Source organism: Leptonychotes weddellii, chromosome 12 (genome assembly GCF_054177405.1).
Source record: "Leptonychotes weddellii isolate Sample4059 chromosome 12, ASM5417740v2, whole genome shotgun sequence".
Lineage (NCBI taxonomy): Eukaryota > Metazoa > Chordata > Mammalia > Carnivora > Phocidae > Leptonychotes > Leptonychotes weddellii.
This window is the reverse complement of record NC_138380.1, coordinates 6,044,281-6,067,467: the sequence shown is the minus strand read 5'-3', so window position 1 is coordinate 6,067,467 and position 23,187 is coordinate 6,044,281. Positions and strand designations below refer to the sequence as shown.

Below are 23,187 nucleotides of genomic sequence, written 5' to 3'. Positions count from 1 at the left end.
AGGCATGCAAGCCTTGTCTCAGGCACACTCTTCTACCCACAACAGCTGCAACTGGTCTTGCCGGCCTCTGCAGCCTCCGCGGCCTCCCCGCCTCCAGCTTCCTTCCGAACTGGCCTTTCTGCTCTGAACACCAGCTTGCTCTCTTCCCTGGAATTAGGTGGATCGAGGGGTCAGATGCCCACAGCCGGAGGCAGCAGAGGTTCGGGGAACCTCTCCTTATCTAGACGCCAAAACCCAGGCCTCCTGGAGCCCCTCTCCACGCCCTGCACGGGGTCTGAGAGCATGGGCCACCTGTTTTTTTTCCATCTAGCATCTTCTCTCATCTGCCCCCCTGGGGTCCTTTCTCCCTTTTGCCCTTCTCCTCCCCCCACCCATTCCCTGGTGTCACTCAGGACCTTCCCCTCCGCTCTCCTCTCCTAGCCGCCGAGACCTCGTGGGCCCTTACTAAATCAAGATTGTCTTCCCCCAAGCTAACTCCTGGCCTGCGCTGTGAATGGGAGACCAGGCCCAGTAAATACAACAGAATCGGTAACCCAAGCTCCGAGAACTGTGAAAATAACAGGAGCAACACTGGAGGGCTCGTGGAGGGCTCGTCCTGGTAAATAAGAAGACCTCTACTAAAGCACACGACTGAAAACAGCCTGAGGACAGACAGAACACCTGAATCCCAGACCTGGGGAACCGCCAAGGTAAAGCCACAGTGTAATAAAATAATCACAAATGTTTATCCAGCCGTCATTATGTTCGGGACAATTCCATAGGGGCTGTGATTGTTACCCCCATTTTGCAGATGAGGAAACTGAGGTGCCCGGATCTTACATAAGTAATCCAACGTGCAATGATTAGTCAGTGAGCTTGCGAACCCAAGCGGTCGAGCTCACCCACATACCTCACCTCACCATACCATCACTGCCTAATAGCAACCGTGGTCCTAAATGCACAGGGAAAGGAAAGGCCATTTATGTAAATTATACTGGGAGAATTTAGTTGGCCATTTGGGAAAAATTATTAAAATAGCAACTAAGCTTCTCTTTGTGTATCAAAATAAAGTCCAGGTGGATTAAAGCATGACGTATAGGGGCGCCTGGGAGGCTCAGTCCTTAAGCGTCTGCCTTCGGCTCAGGTCATGATCTCAGGGTCCTGGGATTGAGCCCCGCATCGTGCTCCTTGCTCAGCGGGGAGCCTGCTTCTCCCTCTCCCACTCCCCCTGCTTGTGTTCCCTCTCTTGCTGTCTCTCTCTCTGTCAAATAAATAAAATCTTTAAAAAAAAAAAAAGAGTATTTCCTTCTAGGGGCTCCTGGTCGCTCAGTTGGTTAAGTGTTCAATTCCTGATTTGGGCTCAGGTCGTGATCTCAGGGTCCTGGGATCAAGCCCCATGTTGGGCTCTGTGCTGGGTGAGGAGCCTGCTTAGGATTCTCTCCCTCTGCAACCCCCCCCGCCCCCCAATCACGTGTGCTCTCTCTCTCTCTCTCAAAACAAAAACAAAACTATTCCCTTCTAGTAATTATAAGCAATACAATTTCCTATTGACGTAATTAATAAGTAATTGCTTTAAGATCAAAAGAATCAATGGAATACTTATTTGGGAAATATGCATTATAATTAAGGTTTGTAGGAATAGTTTCTTCCATTTTGAAGATGAGGACACAGCCTCAGAAAGTTTCCAAGAGACTCAATTTCAAGACCTCCCAGGTCCAAGTCCGTGGCTATTTCCATGATACCACACTTCTTCCATCCATTTGGGTAACGGTTGGGTAACTGGAAGAACCTGAGGGTGGGATCACTGGGGGTCTCTAAGACTTACCACCTCAGCCGGCATCTTGCCCCCCTGCGAGTTAGGAGGTGCGTCAACCTAAGATATTAATAATAGCTTGGATATGTTGAGTGTTTAGTATGCGAGGCCCTGCTCATACCTCTTCCCATTTAACCCTCCCGAGGACCCTTTGAGGTGGGTACAATTATTATCTCCTGTGAAGTAGCTAAGATGACCCCGATTTTGTAGATGAAGAAATAGAATACTAGAGGGTTTTAAATAACTTTCAGTCACGCAACGAATACTTAGTAAGCACCACTCCGTCCCAGGTTCTAGTCTAGCACCGAGCGAGGCCTCAGCAGTGAACAAGGCGAACAAGGTCTCTGCCCTGGAGGAACCTATGTTCTGAGAGGTGTGGGGTGACAGCCAAGAACACAAAGGAAGCAGATCATTGCAGATACGGAAAGCACGAGAGTCACATGGAGCGGGGTGATGTGATGGAAGATGATGGGGCGAAGTGGAGTGCTCAGGGAAGTGACAATTCGAGCCCCAGTCTGGATGATAAGCCAGTGGGTCAGATGTGGACGCAGAACATTCCCGGCTGTGGGTACAGACCTGCCGGGGCTCTGAGGCAGGGACGAGCTCGGCAGGACGGGGGAGTGTGACCAGCGCCAGTGTGGCTGCAGCAAAGGGACGGTGTGGGACAGGGGTTCAAATAGAGGGCAGCGAGGCGGGACAGGGTCAGACAGTGGCCGTTATTTCTCGTGCCACCGAGGAAAGGGCAGAGCCTCGGCTGAATGCAGACTGTCTCCGCCCATGTACCACGGCCCCCGCCTCTGAGACCCTCTCATGGGCTCTCTGCAGGGGACTCAACCCAGGGCCTGCGGTGTCAGGCCGGTCCCATTGCAACAGGCGTCCCCGCGTCAGTCTGTAAGTCCCCTTGGCCATGAACTTAGGTTTGTTATTGTTCCTTCAGTCCATCTGGCTCCTGGCCTCGTGGGGGCAACTTTCTAGTGGAGGAGGCACACGCGTCCCTCAGGAGACACACTGTCACTCAGGTACTCCTTGAGAGGTGATTGTGATGATGGCCCTGAGCCCGTACATGGGGCGGGGTGACGCGAGTCTGTGGGGCTCCGGAGGGCTTCTCCGGGGCCGTGGCATCTCCATCTCACCTTGAGGGAGAAAGGGAAGTTAGGCGGAGACGAGTGGTCCAGGAGGACCCCGTGCAGTTTGGGTGGAGGCCTGAGCCAGAAGAGCAGGGAAGGCCAGGATGCCCGAGTCAGGGGAGACAGCCTCCTGTGGGTTGAAGGGGTCCCCCCAAATTCATGTGCTCCCAGGAACCTCAGAATGTGGCTTTATTTAGAAATACGGTCATTGCAGGGGCACCTGGGTGGCTCAGTCCGTTGGGCGTCTGCCTTCAGCTCAGGTCACGATCTCAGGGGCCTGGGATCGAGCCCCGCATCGGGCTCCCTGCTCAGCGGGAAGCCTGCTTCTCCCTCTCCCTCTGCCCCTCCCTGTGCTCGTTCTCTCTCCCTCTCTCAAATAAATAAATAAAATCTTAAAAAAAAAAAATATGGTCATTGCAGATACAATTAGTTAAATTAAGATGAGGTCATACCGGATTAGGGTGGGTCCTTAATCTAACCCGACTGTTGTCCTTATAAAAGGAGAGACACCCAGATAGAGACACAGGAGAACACCACGAAGACACACACACACAAGGAAGATGCCATGTGATCACAGAGGCAGACACTGGAGTGAAGCAGACATGGGAGTGAAGCGTTTATAAGCCAAGGGGTGCCAAGGATTGCTGACAGCCGCCAGAAGCTAGAAGTGAGGAACAGATTCCCCCTCAGCTTCTGGGGTGTAAAGCCACCCAGTCTGCGGTACTTTGTTAGGGTAACTCTGGGAAACTGGTACACAGTCCAGCGGAGGGCTGCAGAGCTAGGCAGGGCCCGGTGGGCCCGTGGGGACTCTGGATTTTACCCTCAGAGCAATGGCGAACCACTGCTCTGAGGGTGACAAGTAAAAGAGGACCACGGTCAAATCTCATTTTCAGAGGATTCCTCCAGGTGCTCAACGTCTCAAAGCATCCAAATCCACCGAGAGTCGGGAATCGGGCCCCACAAGGACCCAGCCACGGCTGCAAGGCCCTGCCGGGTCACACGGAACCACACACGCTGTTCCTCAAATGCCGGGCGACTGTTCACCTCCCTCCCCTCCCCCGCAGGAGCCGGCCTTCTCGGTTCCCAGCCCGGCCGGCCGCCAGGTACCCGACCTCCCGATCTGCTTCCCGCAGACAAGCACGAGCCAGCCGGTGGGCATTCCGGGAGAAGGTTTGGCAATACGCAGCAAAAGCCGTAAGGGAAAAAAGTCCATACCCTGTGACAGGGCAATTCTACCGCCTGGAAATAACTAGACCAATATTTGAACATGTATGAAAGAACAAACAAGAAGCCCAGCCCCTCGGCCGGGTGCTTCTCCAGGTCCACGTCCGCGTGCTGCAGACGTCGGCCTCCGGCCTCCCCGAGTCGAGCCTGCGGAGAGCGGGCAAAGCAAGTGCGGCCCGCGAGAGCGTCCCTGCGGCCTGCAGCTGGGGGCCGGCCCTCGGCCCGCCGCGCCCTGCGACTCCCTTCCCGCGCGCCCCTCCAGCGGCTGCGGGCCTCCGGGCGGGGTCGGTGTCTGCGCCCCCGCCGCGCGGCGAGCCCCGAGGCCTCGCCTTTGTGTTCGCGCCCGGATCTGCACAAAGAACGGGCCCCACGAAGCTCGGGGAACGGGGCCGGGCAGGCGGGGCGCGCGAGGAGACGAGCACACGGGAAAGGGCCGGCCCCAGGCGGCGGAGGCCGCGGCTCCGGGACGCCCCGGAGGGAGACAGCCCGGGCTTCTGGGGACGGCCCCCTGGTGGGCGCGCGGCGGCCGCCCGCGCCACCACCGAGAGGCCCGCGTTCCTAGAGCGGCCGCGGGCGGCCAGGTGCGCGCAGCGGCCTCCGGGCTCCCGGCTCCGGGCTCCGGGCTCCGGGCTCCGGCCGGCAGGGGGCAGCACGGCCGCGACCGCCCCACGTGGCGGGGGCGCGGGCAGCGAGGCCGAGGGTCCGGCCGAGAAATTTTTAAAATTCAAGTTATTCAATATTAAATGTACAAAACGCATATATACATGTATTTAAAAGAAATCTATAGGAATAACGTTTTTTAAAATAAAAAACTGGCTTTCCGGCAGCTCCATCAGCTCGCAGCAAGCTAGCCGCGCCGGTGCCCGTTTCCCAGGGGCGCGCTCGGGCCCGGCCTGCCGGCGAGTCGAGGAGGGCTCGGGCGGGAAGGGCCGGAGCGGAGGCCGGCGCGGGGACTGGGCGCGCGGCGCGGCGGGGCCGGGGGCCGGTGCTCGGGGCCGGGGCGCGGGGGGACCGCCTCGGCCGTGCGGGGGCTGAGCGTGCGGCCGCCGAGAGCGGGACGGCGCCGCGGAGCCGGCCGACTGGAAGCCGGAGAGCCTCGGCGGCGCCGCGGGCCTGTGCAAACAGACGGACGACAAGGACAGCTCGCAGCCGGCCGCGGAAGGGTGGGAGGGCTTCCCGGCTGCCAGGCAGATGCCAACGGCCCCATCTCCCCGCAGCCCAGCTCCGCTCAGGCTTGGGCTCAGGAGGGAGGAGAGTGACCCTCCTCCCGAGGCGGGGGCAGCCCAGAGGATTCCTGTCGTTGCCCTGGGCACCCCGCGACTGCGGTGGGAGGATTGGGCAGTGACCCGGGGGCTCTACCTAATATCGAGGCTGAAATACATATCTTTGAAAGGTTTTGGCTTAGCTTTAATGAAGAAAATAGTCTGCATCCCAACCGGGCAGAGACTGGGCAGGGGCGGGGCGGGGGGGGGGATGGTTTACCCGTGTTCCTTCCTGCACAGAGTCACCCGTGGCTCCTTCACCCCATCACTTAACATGCATTGAGTCCCTCGCTTGGGTCAGCCCGGGGCGCTCAGGGGAGCCTAGGGGAGCCCCGAGGAGCCGGGGGACCCTCCAGGCTGCACGCAGCCATGTTGTGTGGTCGAGGGTCCTGCAGACGCCTCTTGCACCTGGATCTCCTCTTGCCGTCCCAGTGTAGGCTGTTGCTGTAAAAATAACTTTGGGGATCCTTGCAGCTTCTGACAGGGCTTTTCTGGCCATCTGTGCTATTCCCCCCCCAACACCCCGCCTTCCAGGGATTCTTGGAGAGTGTCACCTCCCTAGATTTCACCATGACTCGCCACTGTCTGATGAGAACATCTGCCCAGTGATGGAGAGGTTTTAGAGAGTAGAAATGCATATACCCCCTAAAAGAAGAAAGAAACTTAAGAACCCCCCTGATCTATCAGAGAATGAAGTGAGTGTGCGATGAGTTGCTGGATACATTAAACACACAGAGTTTGGATTGAACTGAGAAGTAAGGGAGAAGGGTGGTCAGAGACCCCCAGGGCAGCCCCAGGGCCGGGGAGGGCTGAGCAGGTGGGCTTAGTACCCCCCTCGGGTTGGTGCTCCAACTTGGCACCCGGCCGCAGGTATTTCTTCACTTGTTTACCTTCAGAAGATGGTTTTATTTAAACGGGATTCTGGGGCTAAAAACAAAAGCCTGAAAACACTGACAGATGAAGTGCAGAGCATTTGGCGGATCATGGTAAATTCAATGAAGATGTTGTGTCCTTAATCTGAGATTCTAAAATATTATAGATTTCGTTCCTACCTATTTAGTTTCTTCCAAGGAATTGGCTTCATTTCCCAGGTGTGGTGATGGTTAAACGTCCTCATACTGGGTGGTAAATAAAATGATTTCTTCTGTTACATTTACGGAGGAGACTTGATAACTTCTCTTGAAGAAATAAAGGGCTCAGTCAATTTTAAGATAAACTTTTATTGGTTGGGACTCAGAAATTCCTTTCACAGAAAAATATAACAATGCTATTTTCTTTTGGGAGAGAAGAGTTTTCAATTAAATTCTGAAATTCTATTATGCGATTATTACATACTAATGAGAGTTCATCTTTTTGGTAAAATGAACACCCAAGCATGTTTGTATGCAGTTTATGCTCATTCCAAGACTCTAAGGAGCTGGCACAGATTCGGGCAAGAAAAATGTGTCTATTTCTTCTCAATATGTCTACTGTTTGAATTAAATATACTGGAGAGATTGGTGTAATTTGGTCTGGATATTGACTTGCTTTTTTAGCAGTGCTCTGAAATGTTGGTTTCATTTTTTTCCAAACCTATTTCAAAATATATTACAAACCTTTGGCTTAGTAAATCATCAATTAAGTCAAGATAAGCTAAGGAAACCACCGCATTAAAGTGGGAAGGGAATAATAATAATTTTAGTTGGGTATTTGTTATTAAATTGTTCAAGGGAAACCAATTTACTGCTTTTGCTTTTGGACAAAATTAATGTGACTTTTAGGGATGATGATTAATCCAAGTAGGACAATACACACATAAACATTTTATGTTAGATTTTAACACCTTAGATTTCAGAATCTGTATAAATAAATTGCCTGCAGAAAATCAGATCGTGGAACCATGTGGCTCTTGGATCATACCTTCAGTGGGAGAATGGCAAAAGTCACATTTCATAGCCTGTTTAATTTTCTGTGAATTTAGCTTAAATCCAATCAATTTCAATTCTTTGAGGGCACAACCTTAGTATTTGTGTATCCTGTAAGTAAAGAACTGATTGAATATAGTTCTTAAGGAGGGTGTATACTTAGACTATACCGATTCTGAAATGAAACAGTTTGTTATCCTGATATTCATTATTTAAATAAAAATTACTAATGAGGATAGAAATTTTCCTTGGTATATTTTGTCATTAAAATTCAACTTTGCATTACTCTAGCTGATAGACAGTGGTGGTGCTCCCGTCTTATACTCGAGTTATTTTGAGAACCTGGATATTATTTTACAAAGAAAAAGGGAGTTTCGTTCTCATGGTGGTGGTGGAAGGGATGGTGAGAACCAAGAGGTGGTGTAGGCCTGGAAGATGAAAGTGTGATTTTATTAGCAGGTGCATTTTCTTTGTAATAATCTCCCCCACCCAGCTCCTTCTCTGTTAAGCAAATGGCTTGTTAGGTCCCCACTTCAGAAAGAAACAGAAGGGGAGCCCCTGGCCTTAACACATAGCTCTCTCTTCCCAAATGCCTGAAGCAGGAGAGGGGCTCATTTTTAAAAACAGGGGCTAGGGGCGCCTGGGTAGCTCAGTCGGTTAAGCCGCAGACTCTTGATATCAGCTCAGGTCAAGATCTCAGGGTCATGGGATTGAGCCCCGTGTCGGGCTCTGCACTCAGCGTGGAGTCTGCTTGAGGTTTTCTCTCTCTCTCCCTTTCCCTCTGCCCCTCCCCTTGCTCTCCCTCTCTCTTTCAAGTTAATAAAGAAATCTTTAAAAAATAAAAAAAGGGGCGTCTGGGTGGCTCAGTCAGTTGAGCGGCTGCCTTCGGCTCAGGTCATGATCCTGGAGTCCCGGGATCGAGCCCCTCATCGGGCTCCCCGCTCAGCGAGGAGTCTGCTTCTCCTTCTGACCCTCCCCCATCTTGTGCTCTCTCTCTCTCTCTTTCAAGTAAACAAATAAATAAAATCTTCAAAAAAAATTAAAACAAACAAACGGGGACTAGCTGGACGGCCCAGCCACGGAGGAACCGGCCCCCACCCGCCGGCAGGTGCACGGGGCCTTTCCAGGGGGCCTGGGCTGGGCCTGGCCGGCCAGCAAGCTGTCAGCTTTCAGCCATCTGCAGAACTTCCGCAGTGTCCACGGGACAGTCAGAGCTGCAAATCAGAGAGAAATAGTACTCTTTGCCTTTTTTATTAAGGATCCACGATGAAGAAATTGGAAGGCAGTGTGTAGGAGCAGTTAACAGCAGCCACTTGGGGCCCCACACACTTAGGTTTCAATTCTGGCCATGTGACCTTGGGCGCATTGCTTAACCTCTCTTAACTTCATCTGGAAGACAGGGGCCGAATACCGATTTCACAGGTTGTCACAGGATAAGATTCAATGAAAGCATTTACTTGGCGCAGTGCCTGGAACACGGTAAGACCCAATGAATCGTCCCTCATGAACTCAAGGCTGGGGCTCATGACTGACCGGAAGTTCCCGTGTAAGGCCACGTCAGTGCTACATTTAATTTTTCTCTTCCTTTTCTTTCTTTCCTTTTCCTTTCGTTCTTCTCTCTCTCCCTTTCTCGCTTTCTTTCTTTAAAGAAAAAAAAAATCCTTTTAGCCAAGAGTTACCTCTTGTAGAAAGTAGAACTAAAAGTGTTAGATTCTATTATATTTTAACTAACAATACTCACGTCAAGGAACCCAACTAGAAGTGGTAAATGCAGAACTGATTTTTTAAAAATTGAAATCTAGACGTTCCCACCATGCCTGGGAAGCAGTGAGAGGCTTCAGTAGCCAAACGGCTTTCCAGAGCTGGAGGAGAGGCCTTGGCCTGACTCACCGTTGCCCTGGCAACAGTAGGGCCTAAGGCCTCGTCCCTGATCCCTTAATCTGAGGAGCCTCCGCGATTGTGCCTCGGGAAAGGTCTCCCACGGACACCTGGCTGGTTAGAGCTACCCTGGCGGACAGGAGGGACAGAGAAGGGATGGAGGTGGGGCTCTTGCTTTCTGCCTTAATGAGTCTGTGATGGTCCCAGCTTTCCAGACCCCCACAGGCTTGGTCTAGAGGACTAGGCCGCAGAGTCTTCACCCGATTCTAAGCGCTGTCAGGGCGGGTAGATGGCTTCCTAATCCCTCCCTGTTTCACCTTGGAGCCCAGTACCACGCTTTGCACACAAGTGGTACTTCCTAAGTACCTGGGGCTGTAGGACAATGAGCATCTCCTAGGGCACTGGACCCAGGCCCTGCTCCCTGGGCTGCCCGCATCCCCCGCACCCCCCCAACAAATACCTGAGGGAGGAAGCAGCACAATCATTTCTCCAGCTGCAAGGCCACAGATTTGACCCTGAGGCCTTTTTTGCCTCTAAAATTCTTTTTTATTCTCTTGCTATGTTCGTAATGTTGGCAAATATATGGCTCAGAGCATGTTCTGCTCAGTAGATCTACGGTTTCCTCAAATTTTGTCTTAAATCAGAGGATAAGATGAAGCAATTTGAAAGAAGTGCTGATTTCCTTTTCCAATAACCATTCAGGTCCCAGGGAAAGAATGTTGCAGTGACGCACATGGGTTTTGGAGACAAAAAGACCGGAGTTCAAATCCTGACTGTACCATTTGGTTGCTGTGTGACTTTGGACCTACTTAACCTCTCTGAGCCTCAAGCTCCTCACCTATACAATGAGTATAACGTCATGTCTATAAAAGTAAGGAGCATTTGGTTAATGGCAATTACCCTTTCTGGTACACAACTCTGGGGGGGCCAATGGTAACTGGCAATACAGGAGTGTGAAAGTCTGGCCTTCTAGTTAAATCAAGGGCACCCTAAGAAAGCACTGTGAAAGGTACCCGAGCCCCAGACAGGTGGGGTGCCGCCCACTGCCGACTCTGGCTTGTGGCTGAGAGGTGAGTTTAAATCCCTGTCCACTCTGACGCCGAGACCAAGATGTAGTTGCCCGTGGCTTTGACCGTCCTCACACCGAAATACCTTTCTGCTTCTGCCTGTGGGGGAATTTCCTTCTCAGAGATTCATTCTTTCAGGATGCAGCCCTAGCCCACTACCCACCTGAACGTCCATGTTCACTAAATGAAGTCGTCTTTAACTGTGAGCTAATAATGAAATTAGCAAACTTTTATAGAGACCTTAGTATGTGCCAAGGTCTTTGCTATTTATTCTGCATGTTATTGAAGCCTCAGAACAATGGAAAGCTTATTACCCCACTGAAAAGATGACGAAGTTGAGATTCTGTTAATTAACTGGTTCAAGGCCATACAACTGTCAAGCTTAAATCCACATCTGTTGGACCCAGAGTCGGCCTACGCTTTAGTGACCATCCTCGGTAGGTGTTGGCCTCTGGCGCGATGGAGATTATGGTGGATGGGAAGTGAGAATCACCATGGGGCCAGGGAGTCGGGATGAGTGGAGGAACCCTTGGCGTACAGGGCCCCCGGAGGCGGGGAGAGGCATGAAGAGGGTCAGAGCCAAGGAAGGGAAGGAAGGTAGAGCCACAGAGAGCCCAAAACAGCCCAGCTCCGCACAAGTACCAGTCTCTGACTATATTTAATCCTTTATAACCAGATTTCCTAGGAAAAGAAAGGCTTACCATTCCCACGTGGCCCACGATGCCCCGAGGAGGTCCTGGTAACCGTGTATAACAAACAAAGTCACTCTGAGCCTCCCCAGACCACCGTGGTCTCCTTCTCAAGTCTGAACATCTCCAGCACTCCCTGGTCCTCAAATTCCCGGACTAGTAAAGGTCTTGGGCAGCAATGGCCCTCCACCAAGTATCTCCAAAATACCTCTGCTGACATCTCTTCCAGGCTTCCAATGTCCCCGTGTGGCAAAGGCCCATTTCCTCTTTCATCCCTGCAACCTCCAGCCACCAGTTCCACGGTCTGTGGCCTGCCCATTGCACCTGGTTGGCTCACCCAGATGGCTGACCATGGCAGGTTTCCAGCCCATCAGCCTCAGTCTCCTGACCCCCAACTGCCTCACGCCTCTCCCCTGCTCAGCAATGGTTTACCATACACGATCAAAACGAACTCCTTAGTCGTGAGAGATCCTAGATCCAAGACCCCCTCTGCATGCCGAGTCTGCTTCAAGCCAACCTTCTTGACCTTGGTTTTCTACACAAACCCCTTGTCCAGTTCCGTGGGTTTCATTAGTTACTGCCTCTTAACCTGGGAGCCCATTTTCCACACTCCCCCCTTTAAGAATCCCTGCATGGAGAAGGCCTTGCCCATTTTTTCATCTGTGGAATCCTCCCAGCCCAGATGACGTCACCCCACCCAGGCTCCTCCTTCTGTGGTGAGCAGAGCACCAATCCTGTGCTTGGCACCTCAGGTTTACTGCACAGGAGTGTAACTACCTGCTCTCGGATCGGGTTCTGCAGCCCAGGACCCAGACTGGCCTCACCAGCCCTTCATCCCAGCCCTGGCCTCCGCCCCTCCTCCGGCTGCTGGCTCTGATGTCCTCCCAGCCTTGCAATTTTCGGTGAACAGAAAAGTCTCATCCTTTCAAATGTGAGACCTCGAACATCACTTCCCCTTTCTGTGCGTCTTTATAAAGGAGGGGGTTGGTGACCTCTTGGTCTCTTCAGAGTCAATAATATGGCAACTTCTCTCTTAAATTCCCTTCTCTGAACCACTTAAGTACACTGTCCGCTCCCCTCCGCCCTCAGACTCAGGACTTAATCTACCTCCCTTCAGTAGTTCTTGTCTCTCCGGCTCTTCTGTTTTCGGCCCAAGTCTGGCCTCCCTAGGTTCCGGGGCTGAGCCCGGCCCTGCGCTAGCTTCCAGGAGCTGTCCCTTCCGATTGCCTGAATTCTCTCTGGGTCATTGCCAAGCCCGGGAGCAGGGTGAGAGTAAGCCGCTCTGTGGCCAATGTAATGCGCCTGCCGTTTCTCTCTCTCTGCCTCATTGGACGGCCATTGGAAACGAATGAATCCCTAGACCGAGGGTGCATTCCTGCATTTAACAAATCCAAAGAGAGTAGCTTTGCTGCAACATACACATAAAAAAAGGTCTGACTGGAGCCTTTTGTGGTTTCCCCAACGACTGGCACCAGGGGCCTCTGCACCCCTTCCCTAGCCCTCCCTGTGCCTCCCTGCACCCCTGGCCCTGCCACCGCCCGCCAGCTGCATTTCAAGCTGGGCGGGAAGTCCACCTGGTCCTGGGGAAAGCGCGTAGATTTGCCCTATAACCGTCTCTCCAGCGCATTCCAAACCTGTCAACTCTGAGCATCCTCGTCAACTGGGCCCTACTCCTCCCTGAGCGCCCCCTGTCCTCCCCGCACCCGGTCCTCGCGAGGGTCCGCAGCCTGGAGCGTGTCTGCCCTTCCGGCACACCAATTCACTACTTCAAGCTCGTCAGCCCCGTCTCCTTCTCGATCTTACAGTCGGTGGGATCTGCGCCCCCTCCGCCGCCCAACGCAGGGAACGAGCACAGAAGACGGGCTCAACGGAACCTGGCAACTGACACTAGGCACAGAGCCCTCGGCCACCTTCTCAACCCCTCCCCTTCAAAACCAAACAAAAACGGCAAACAGGAAACGCTCATCTTTTAAAAATTACTCTATTATTATCAAATAGAACCACAGTATCCAAAAGGTAATTATAAAGTTCTATTCCCCAACTAAGTGGCCCTGCACCGCCCCTCCGAGTGGCCGGCGGCCAAATCACTCCCCCCGTGCTGATTGGTTTCATCCATTTTATTGTCAAGGAAATTAACAGCCCGAAGGGGTTCCCCAGGTCCGCGCACTCACCCTCCCGCGGGGCCCCCGGTAAACACGGCAGCAAGCGACCTGGTCTCACTACCCCCGAGTCCTTGGGAGGAGGGACGAAAAGGGGGGGGGGCTCACAGCAAAGGGGCCGGGGGCGCCCCGGCCCCGCCCGCCCGGCTCGGGCCTCGCGGCGGCCAGGCACCTGTCCGGGGGCGGGGGGCGGGCCGGGCGGCAGCGGCGCGCGCGCTCACTCGCCCGTGTGGGTCCGCAGGTGGTACTTGAGCGACTGCTTGTAGCGGAAGCACTTGGCGCAGTGCGTGCAGGGGTAGGGCCGCTCGCCCGTGTGCGCGCGCTGGTGCTCCAGCAGGTGGTGCTTCTGCGTGAAGCGCTTGCCGCACTCGGCGCAGTGGTAGGGCCGCTCGCCCGTGTGGATGCGCCGGTGCTCGAGCAGGTGGTGCTTGCGGATGAAGCTCTTGCCGCACTCGGGGCAGGCGTGCGGGCGCTCGCGCGAGTGCACGCGGCAGTGGTTGGTGAGCTTGGACTTCTCGCTGAAGCTCTTCTCGCACTCGGGGCACTTGAAGGGCCGCTCGCCCGTGTGAGTCCGCTGGTGGCGCAGCAGGTGCGACGGGCGGCTGAAGCTCTTGCCGCACAGGCTGCAGATGAAGGAGACTTCGTGCTTGCCCGCGTGCACGCGCTGGTGGATCACCAGGCTGATGTGCAGCCGGAAGCTCTTCTTGCACTCGGGGCACGTGTAGGGCCGCTCGCCCGTGTGCGTGATCTGGTGCTTGGTCAGGCTCGACTTGTGGCTGAAGCTGCTGTCGCACTCGGGGCACTTGTAGGGCTTGGGGCCGCCGCCGCCGCTGCCCGAGCTGGGCGACTTGGGGCGCGGCTTGAGCGTGTGCTTGGGGGCGAAGCCGGGCCCGCGCTCGGGGGACGCGTAGCCGCCGCGGACGCGGTGGATGCGCTGGTGCAGCGTGAGCTGCTGCTTGTGGCGGAAGCTGATCTCGCACTCGGCGCACTCGTACGGCCCCTCCTTGATGTGGTTGCGCTGGTGGATGATGAGGTTGATCTTGAGCCGGAAGCTCTTGCCGCACTCCATGCAGGTGAAGGGCCGCTCGCCGCGCCGGTTCCGCTGCTGCTGGCTCGAGGAGCCGCGGCTGTCGCCCAGGTGCCGCTCCCCGTGCGCCGGCGGCGCCAGCCTCTTCACCGCCGGCTTGCCCAGCTGCAGCGGCGGGGGGCTCTCCTCGCCCTCGGGGGACAGCTCGCCGGGCAGCGGGGTCTGGTACATGCTGGCCTCGTAGCGCCCGGACAGCTGCCCGAGGGCCTGCAAGTGCTGCGGCAGCTCGTCCTCCTCCTCCTCGTCCTCCTCGTCCCCCTGCTCCTCCGTTTTGATCACGATCCCCTCTGCTCCAGGGACAGGGAGAGAGACGGACAGACGTCAGCCGTTGCCCAGGGCCTCTACCCTGGACGGAGGCCGGGCAGGTAGCTTCACCTTCGCCCCCACACATGCCCGTGTATCGTCGCCCCCCCCCCCCGGGGCCGCCTTCTGGGGGAATCCTCCTTTCCGCTCCCTGCTGCCCGGGCCCCCCGCCTCCGCGGGGCTGGATGTGTAACCCGGGCGGGCCTCGGGCTCGGTTCAGCAAGGAACCCTCTCTGGGAACCTTCTGCGGCCCAGAAGGGGCACGCCGGCCCTGCCTGCGCGCATCTCCCGGAGCGGGTGGCGGGCAAGTGCCCGCAGGGTCCCCCCCTCCCCGGGAGGGGGCACTCGGGCTCAGGGTGCCGGAAGCGGGCAGCCTCGTGGGCCTACCAGTTATCACCTGACGCGGACCTTCCCTTTTCCACTGGAGCTACTTGAGGGCTGGGTTCCTACCACCTGTATGGAAAGGGGCCTGACTCCTCAGGCTCGGATTTCCGGGCCCCAAGGCCCAGACTCCCCCAACCTCACCGATCTGCCGCTTTCCTGAAGGCACCTGCCGGTTTCTCCTTAGGTGTCTGTACTCACCCTCCTCCAGCGATCTGCCCCTCCTCTCCACGCCTCCAAATCACGCGGGCCACATACCACCCAGCTCCAATCCTGTCTTTGCCCTTAAACCTTCCTTGACCATCCCAACCTGCGGCCCTCAACCCCTCCTGGGCACGCAGCACTCTGGTGTGCCTGCCCAGGGCTTAGGACCTCGGCCTTCTCCTGCAGCACGACCCCCACACAGGTGGGTGACTCACCAAGCCTGAAGCTAGGGCCAGGGTTTCTCCTGCCTTTCCCCCAGGCTCTGGTGTGCGGTCCTCCCGCCCCCCCCTCCCGGCCCAGGAAGGGCTCCAGGAACACCCCAACTGTAGGATGTCCTCCTCCTCCCTGGCCCTCCATCCTCTAGGCTGGTCCTTTAGGGCCCAAGATATTAGCTGTTCTACACGGTGTTCTAGTGTGTTCCCCGAGAATGTTAGTCCTAGAGAAAAGGAGTGCCCTCTGACTCCTGTCTGCATTTTCTCAAATGCCTTGTACTTAGGTACTCCCTAAACAGTTACTTGGAGAGCTCTGTTTTTAGTCACTGTGTGACAGGAGAAAGCCACTCGCTTTTCTGAGCCTACCTGTCAGATGGGCTGCTGTAACAGTCTGCATTTGCAGAATTCTTAACAGCAAACAAACGAGAACTTTTCAAGTTCTCGCCTTAGAGCTTGTCTTTTTATTCACAATCTCTTATGGGATAAGCCAAGAAAGAATTTTCCCCATTTCACAGACGTGGGGCATCCAAGCCCAGAGATACCAAGTGATCGTTCCAAATAAAGTAAGTAAAGCCAGATTTCTTCAGAGCTTCTAACTTAGGGTCCATCTAGTCTGTCCCCTCAACTGACAGGGAAACAAGCTGGCTGTGTGCGTGAGCTGGCCCAGGTCTTACAAAGTAGCCGGTAGTGACCGCTGGGCCTTGGCACTTCCTCCTGCCCTTCTGAACCCAGGAAACAGCAGGGTCACAGTTAGGACACAGGTGTGCCAGTCCCAGCTCAGGCCTCTTGTCATGGCCAGTGCTGCCTGGGCCCTGTTAGGATTCTCAGCAGCAAGGGATGCAATCCAAGGTGCAAAATCCCACCCAGTACCGTGCAGAACTTTCCTGAGGTTCCCACTAGAGTGAATGCGAGTGCCCAGCGGGCAGGCTGGCGTTTCTAGTTCGAGGCTCCACTGCAGCCCAGCCTCACGGTCTGCCCTGCACTTTCCACTGTTTTAGAGAGACAGCCTGTAGATTAAAATGTTTTGGGGAATATCATGCGGTTATTTAAAAGCAAGGGGTGGGCGCCTGGGTGGCTCAGATGGTTAAGCGTCTGCCTTCGGCTCAGGTCATGATCCCAGGGTCCTGGGATCGAGTCCCGCATCGGGCTCCCTGCTCCTTGGGAGCCTGCTTCTCCTTCTGCCTTTCTCGCTCTGTCTCTCATGAATAATAAAAAAAAAAATCTTAAAAAAAAATAAATAAATAAATAAATAAAAGCAAGGGGTTAGGGACACCTGGGTGGCTCAGTCGGTTAAGTGTCTGCCTTCAGCTCAGGTCATGATCCCAGGGTCCTGGGGTCGAGTCCCGCATCGGGCTCCCCACTCTGCGGGGAGCCTGCTTCTCCCTCTGCCTCTCTCTCTCTATCTCTCATGAATAAATAAATAAAATCTTTAAAAAAAAAACTTTAATAAAAAAAAAAAAAAGCAAGGGGTTAGATCCACATCTTTTGACCAAGAAAGATGTCCGTGATATTTTACGAAGCGCGAAAAGGCCAATTGCAAAGGGATTCTCTACAGGCAAAATGAAAAAATGTAAAAAATCATCAGCACAATACTTTTAAAAACCTAGTAAATAAAATGGATGTGGATACATTTCTAAGTACAGTAGTATAGAAACTGCTATGATAGTTATTGGCTCTTTGGCACAGTAGTAAAACATCTAAACAAAAAACCAAAACCTAAGTGTGTTCCTTAAAAATTTGGCAGAATTCACTTAATTCCTATCTTATACATTATTTTCAGAATATAGAAAAAAAGAGAAAAAGCTGCCCAGTTCACCTTCATAAGTTGAGTATAATCTTATTTCCAAAACTAGACGAGGATGATTCAAGAAGGGATCAGGCTGATTTCATTTATGAATATAGTTGAAAAGCCCCTGAATAAATAGCAGCTCACTAAGTTTCATGGTGTATGTAAAAAGTGCACCAGATGACAAGGTCGGGCTTTTCAGCATCAGACAATCAGCCACAAAAGATGTCCTGAGATCAGGCTGCTGAGAGGCCACTTCCTCACTGTTCCTGAACTCACGAGGAGCCAAGAGTGTGCAGAAGGGTGACCCAGAGGTTTTATAATTAAACACAAGTGATGGCTAGATCATCCCAGGAAGAGACAGCACCGTCCGTTATTTTCCAAAACATGCTCGGCTAGGGCTGAGATCTCTGGGTCATTGAAGCTTCTGGTGTGACCTAGGAACTATCAAGAACACAGCAGAGATGGAAGTTCTGGCCTCACCACAATGGCATGACCTTGGGTAATTTATTTGACCTTCTCTGCCTGTAGACGGAGGGAGTTGGAGAGGTGATCCCTGAGATCCCTTCGGACCTACATCTGACCTCGTCTTTGGCTGTAATACCTTCTTCCTAGCCTGGAGACTGATTCTTACAAATCCAGAGGCAGGAAACCTGTCCCCGAGGCCGTGCCTGGGGTTGTCAGACCTGTCAACCCATCGAGGTCAAACGAGCCTCTCTGAAGGGAAGCCCAGCTTTCCCACGAGGCAGGGGCCCGTCTGCAGGCCTCACTCATGGTGGCGGCTCCCCCCCAGCCCACACCCCCTCTAACTGACCTGTGCCGTTTCGCGGCTGCACCAGCATCTGTTTGAGCTCGCTGAACTCACTGGAGCCTTCTGTGGACTCCTCCAACGTATTCTCCTGTTCCTGCATGTCCAGGTCCGGCTGCTCACCACACGGGTCTCCCAGCTCCGAGTCCTGAAAGCCGTGCTCTTCCACCTGCCCCATGAGGGGCTCTGGCGTCTCCAGACTCTCGGAGCCCTCGTCGTTGGTCTGCACCTCGATCTTGATCACGATCCCGTCGTGTGCTGCGAAGGTAGGGAGGGGTTGGGGGGAGAGGACAGAAGAACCCAGAACACGTTCATTGCACGAGGTTTTTGCAGCCTGGGATTTACATTGCAAAAATTCTCATTTTAGAGACCACGAGGAAAGATAATGTGGGGTTGAGTGAGCAGACACAGAAGTTTCTGGACATCCTGTAGCCTTGAACATCAGTACCAACCGCAGTAAAGTTAAAATAGATGTGGAGTTTGTATTCCATGACCCCTACAATTTTAAAAATAGTATTGTCAGGGTTGTTTTTTTGCTTTTTGTTTTTTGAACAAATGAGATCTTAATTCCCTTTCCTGGGTCAGGCCAGTCAAAGTCAACAGATAGTTTCCCTCCCTCACAGTCAAGATGAATAATGAAAAGGCTCATCACCTCCTCACCATGCACACCTTTTGAGCCCAGCCCCCCGGGGTCCTATGCGGACAGACCAGACACCCCCGAGCCCCCTCCCGGCCCCCAGTTACACACACACACACACACACACACACTCAGGCACGCACTTGGAGCTCTCAGCTTTGTTTTTAAACAGCATCTGATTACACACGTTGCCCTTTTTTTTTTTTAACTTGCCAATAGATCTGCAGGTAATTTCGAATGTCCACACACACACGGGCATCATTTTGCATAAGTGGGATTTAGCACATAATCTTTTAGTGTGGTATTTTTCCTCTTTTGATTTGCCTTCCTCCTCCCCTCCCTTCCCATTTCACAGCTGCGACCTCCCCAGGTTACCCCTGTAAGTAACCTAGCAGTTTTCTCTATACTTACGTAAGTATTTATGGCAACACATTTATGTTTCTCTGTTTTTATTTTCTGGCCATTACTGGTTTAAAAAAAAAAATTGGCATATACATAGTCCTCTCCATTCCTTTTCTCCCTCAGATGTCTTGCAGAAATCCCCTGAAAGCAATTTCTGTAGAGTCACCGCCTTCGTCCTAAGTGCTGCAGGCAGCCCGGGGCCAGGCCAGCCGCATGTTCAGCCCTTCCCCCTCCGAGGAACGTGTGGTTTTTTTTGTTTTGTCTGATGAACTATCCCGCAATCACAGGTGGATTTACATGTCCCACTATAAAACAGGGGTTTGATTTCCATGCGAGACCCCGGCGTGGGGCCGCAGAGTCAAAGGTGTGGTTATTTTTAATCTGATAGATGTCATCAGGTTGCTTTTGAACAAGGCTGTGACAATTCGTATTTCTACCAGCCCTGCAGGAGCACAGCCTCTTCCCCACCTCCCTGCCAGAGACTGACACCACTGCTCTTTCATATTTTCCTCGGTCAGATGGGTGTAAATTGATAATTTTCTGATACTTTAATCCCACTTTCCCGACCAGGGTCATCTGAATATCGTTGTCTTTTCCTTATTGGCTTTTTCAAGTTGATTCCGTATGAACTGTGTTCTGTTCTTGTCAAACTGGTAAGAGTCCTTTGGTTCCTGTGCTAAAGATAACCCGTTTTCTCTTATCAGCATTTCAGACAGTCCCCAAATCTAGCGTTTGTCTGTTGACTCTGTGCCATCTCTTATCAGACCACTTTCTTCAAGTCTTCCCATGGTCACACACGTCCCTTTGTCTTTTATGGCTTCTGGGTTTTCTTAATTAAGAGGGTCTCCTCTGCTCCTGGATGGTTCATAGGGTCTCCTGGAGTTTATTTCAAGGTTTTTATTGCTTTATTATTTACATTTAGGTCTTTGCTCCATCTGAAATTTATTTTTATGTGTGTAGAGTGTGAGGTAGGGGTTCAGCTTTACTTTCTTCCCCTATGGAGAGAGCTGTGCCAGCAGAAACTCCCTCCCAGCTTGAAAATCATGTTGTTAATTAAGGAAATTATAGATGTGTAATGCATCAACAGATGCATTTATTCCTTCATTTAATTCATTTATTCAGTGGTTACTTATCGAGCACCAACTAGGTGCGATGGGGTATTCTAATGACGTGGGATACATCGGTGCACATAACAGAGCTCCCAAACCCCATACACCTTACCCAAGGCAAGAAACATAATAAATTATATGGGATGCCAGAAGGTGGTAAGTGCTGTGGAAAGAGAAAAGACACTGGGAACCTGGTAAACAAAGCCAAGAGTCCGTGCCCCTGGGAAGCCTCCCCGCTGTTAACCACACCCACTCGTGATCCCCAAGCTAAAAGCCGGGAAACCAGACCCACCCAGTAGGCCGGCAGCTGATGCCCCGGGACTCAAAACTGGGTTCTCTCTTGTGCCCGGCAATCCTTTCATTCTCGTCTGAGCAGCCAACCAATCTCCTGCCAGCCGTGTGGAGCAGCAGAATAGAAAGCAGCTGTGACGGTCCCCGACGCCTCAGGGCCACAGCCTTAAACCCAGACCGTGCCTGCCTTCCCCCACAACCAAGTCTCCAAAACCTCCTCCTCCTATTCTCGGTCTCACAACAAAGATGAAGTCACCCACCCTCACATCCTTGCCTCGCTCCTGCTCTAGCTCTAAGTCACCCGCTGACTCCCCCTTTGTCTCCCACCTGGGGAGACGGTGACTGCTCGCTGCCTGAGCCCCGCTGTGTTCCTGGGGCCACCACGCACCCCCAGCGGCACTGGCTTCTCGCTCTGCAACCCTTGTCTCTGCGCTAGAGCCACGAGCACGACCGTGACCCCAGCATCAGAAAAATACCTTCCCTGACTTCACAAACTCCTGAAAATATTTTGCCTGCTTCCTCCCTAAAGCAGTTTTTAAAAACTAAGCACCCCTTTGCACTTTTTTGAATAAACATATAAAATGCTTCAGTAACTGCAAAAGATGTCATTTCTGGAGTACTGTAAATATTGATGGTTTAAAATAAACTCTTCTGTCACTCTTGAATGTCGCCAGTGGGATCTGAGAACGCCGGCAATTTTCAACCCACCATTATTCACTTAAAAAATACATGAACAAGTTCTTCTTTGATAGTTGAAATTTTTATATCATTCCTTTTCACCTTGAACTTATATTTCCATTCCCACTTTGCCCACAGAATTTTATCCCAGTAGAACATATTTTTATGCTTCGAAGCCTTTTACTGATCTCCTCGTCTACCACTCTGCCACAAAAATGTGTATGTAAATTGAAAGATTAATTTTGCTTTCATTTCTAATAACCACGGGGCTCTAAGTGTTGACTGTTTTCCTGGCTTAAGTTATCCTTCGTTATTATTACTGTACAATGATACACAGTTACTCAAGATAGAAAACTAAAAACTTGTTGGAAATGGCTCTTACAAGGATGGGGAGGAATTTTTTTTCCCCAATTAGTTTGCTTATCTGAGAATGAATATTCTTATTACTTGATTTAAGAGTTCAGAATAAAATCTGTTCCTATCTTTCATTTTCATAAACACAAGCATTGGCAAAGCTCATTTACATAGATATATAGATGGGCTGGCAGGAGCTTTGTTATAGAATCATCACTTGATTGTCCGAATTTGCTCTGAATTATAATGCTGTGAAAGCACATGGTTAACAGATCATCAAAAATTGTTTCTAATGACCTATTAGCTGACAACTTAATTAGGTTCTCTTTCAATTTTGTTGAAAGCAAAGTATTGCGAGTGATCTAACTTGCAAAAGAATTTGCCATCCAGGCCCCAGGGCGCCGCACTTGTGGTCCTGTGCCCCTCCGTTCTGGACTGTCTCTGTAATCCAGAGGGCTTTCTATACTTCAGAGAAATGCTCCCTCAGGAGATGGGGACGGGGAGGGGTGTGGTTGATGAGGACCAGCATGGCAGGGGCTGCATGTGCTGTGTGCTCTCACTGATGAGATTTATGAATGAGATCGACTAAGGACTTCCCGAGCCCTCAAAGCCATCTATGCCACGTCCCTCTTGGGAAGTCTCCTTGAACCCCCGGGGCATTGGTACTCTAGCTCCAAGACCACTGCCTTCAGTACCCGCCCCTCCCTCACGACCTCGCTCGCCCAAACCTCCGATGCTCTCCGCTGCCGAACGGAACTGTGCTTCCCTCTAGGGCGTTTACTTCTTCTCCCTTTGGGAGGTGCTGTGTTTACACATATTCGTGCCTCTCCTCCATTTGTCAGACAGTTGGGAAACCAGTGGGCTCCTACCAAAAAGGGTTCCCCACCCTAAACAACTTTTGAAAGAGTACTGACAACCAGATTGCATTTATAAGCAGTCATTTGTTCTCCCATTAAAAAAGTTAAAGACACGTACATTGCAGGAATATAGGCTATGATCAAAGGGAGAATTTCAAGCCAGTGGGGAAAAGTTTTAAATAAATGGAATGGGAATGAATGGAGTGGGGGGACAACTGCTTTCGCAACAAGAAAACAGTCTTCACATTAAAATAAATCACTGATGAAACAACAGTTTAGACACAAATAATGAAATCATACTAGTATTAGAAAAAAACAGCTTCTTTCCTTCTCTCTCTCTCTCTTTACAACCGGGAGCTGAGGAACAGGCTATTCCTAGCCCCCTGGGACTTCAGATCTGGAGGCATTGGCCGGTCGCAGCAGACATTACATGTGCCCAACACATACCAACTCTCATTTTTAGGTGTATATTTTTTTGCAAGAATTTCTGTAGCTTTGCCTTGACATTGTCTGGTGACAAGGAACTGATTTAATTTGTGCTTGGTTTGTGATCTCTGCAATTATGTTTCTTCCTGAGAACTCTTGCAAGATGGGGAAAAAAAAATCAACCCTACAAATTGTTTCCAAATGTATTGTGTGTTTGTGAGCACTACATTTAATAGTTAATGAAGCTGATATAATGTTATATTTGCAGACACTTAGTGAAAATACTTAACTATTTATGTTTTGCAAATTTTTTTTTGTTTTCTGGAGCAAGAAATATTTTATTTCAGATTTCAAATATTTTTAGGGGTTTTTAAAAACCTCATAGGCCCAAGACCTGTAATCACGTTTACTGAATAAAAGGGGCTAAGTAAGTATTTCTATGCTTAATATGAAACCCAGACACCATAAAGAAAGTTATGGGTAAATCTGAATACGTAGAAACTTAAAACTGATAAAATCTGAACATACAAAAATTTAAAATATCCATACC

General features: G+C 51.8%; 1 protein-coding gene across 2 annotated transcripts in view; it reads right to left on the bottom strand.

Moving 5' to 3' along the window:
- Positions 1-12,908: 12,908 nt before the first annotated feature.
- Positions 12,909-23,187, bottom strand: part of ZNF777 (zinc finger protein 777) — a 28,625-nt gene continuing 18,346 nt past the window's right edge. For both annotated transcript variants that reach the window (XM_081799900.1, XM_081799899.1), the window contains exons 5-6: positions 17,890-18,141; positions 12,909-14,476 (exon numbers count right to left, since the gene is read on the bottom strand). In XM_081799900.1, coding sequence (XP_081656026.1) covers positions 13,320-14,476; positions 17,890-18,141 — 1,409 coding nt within the window. In that variant the 3' untranslated portion in view covers positions 12,909-13,319. The remainder of the gene's footprint in view (positions 14,477-17,889; positions 18,142-23,187) is intronic.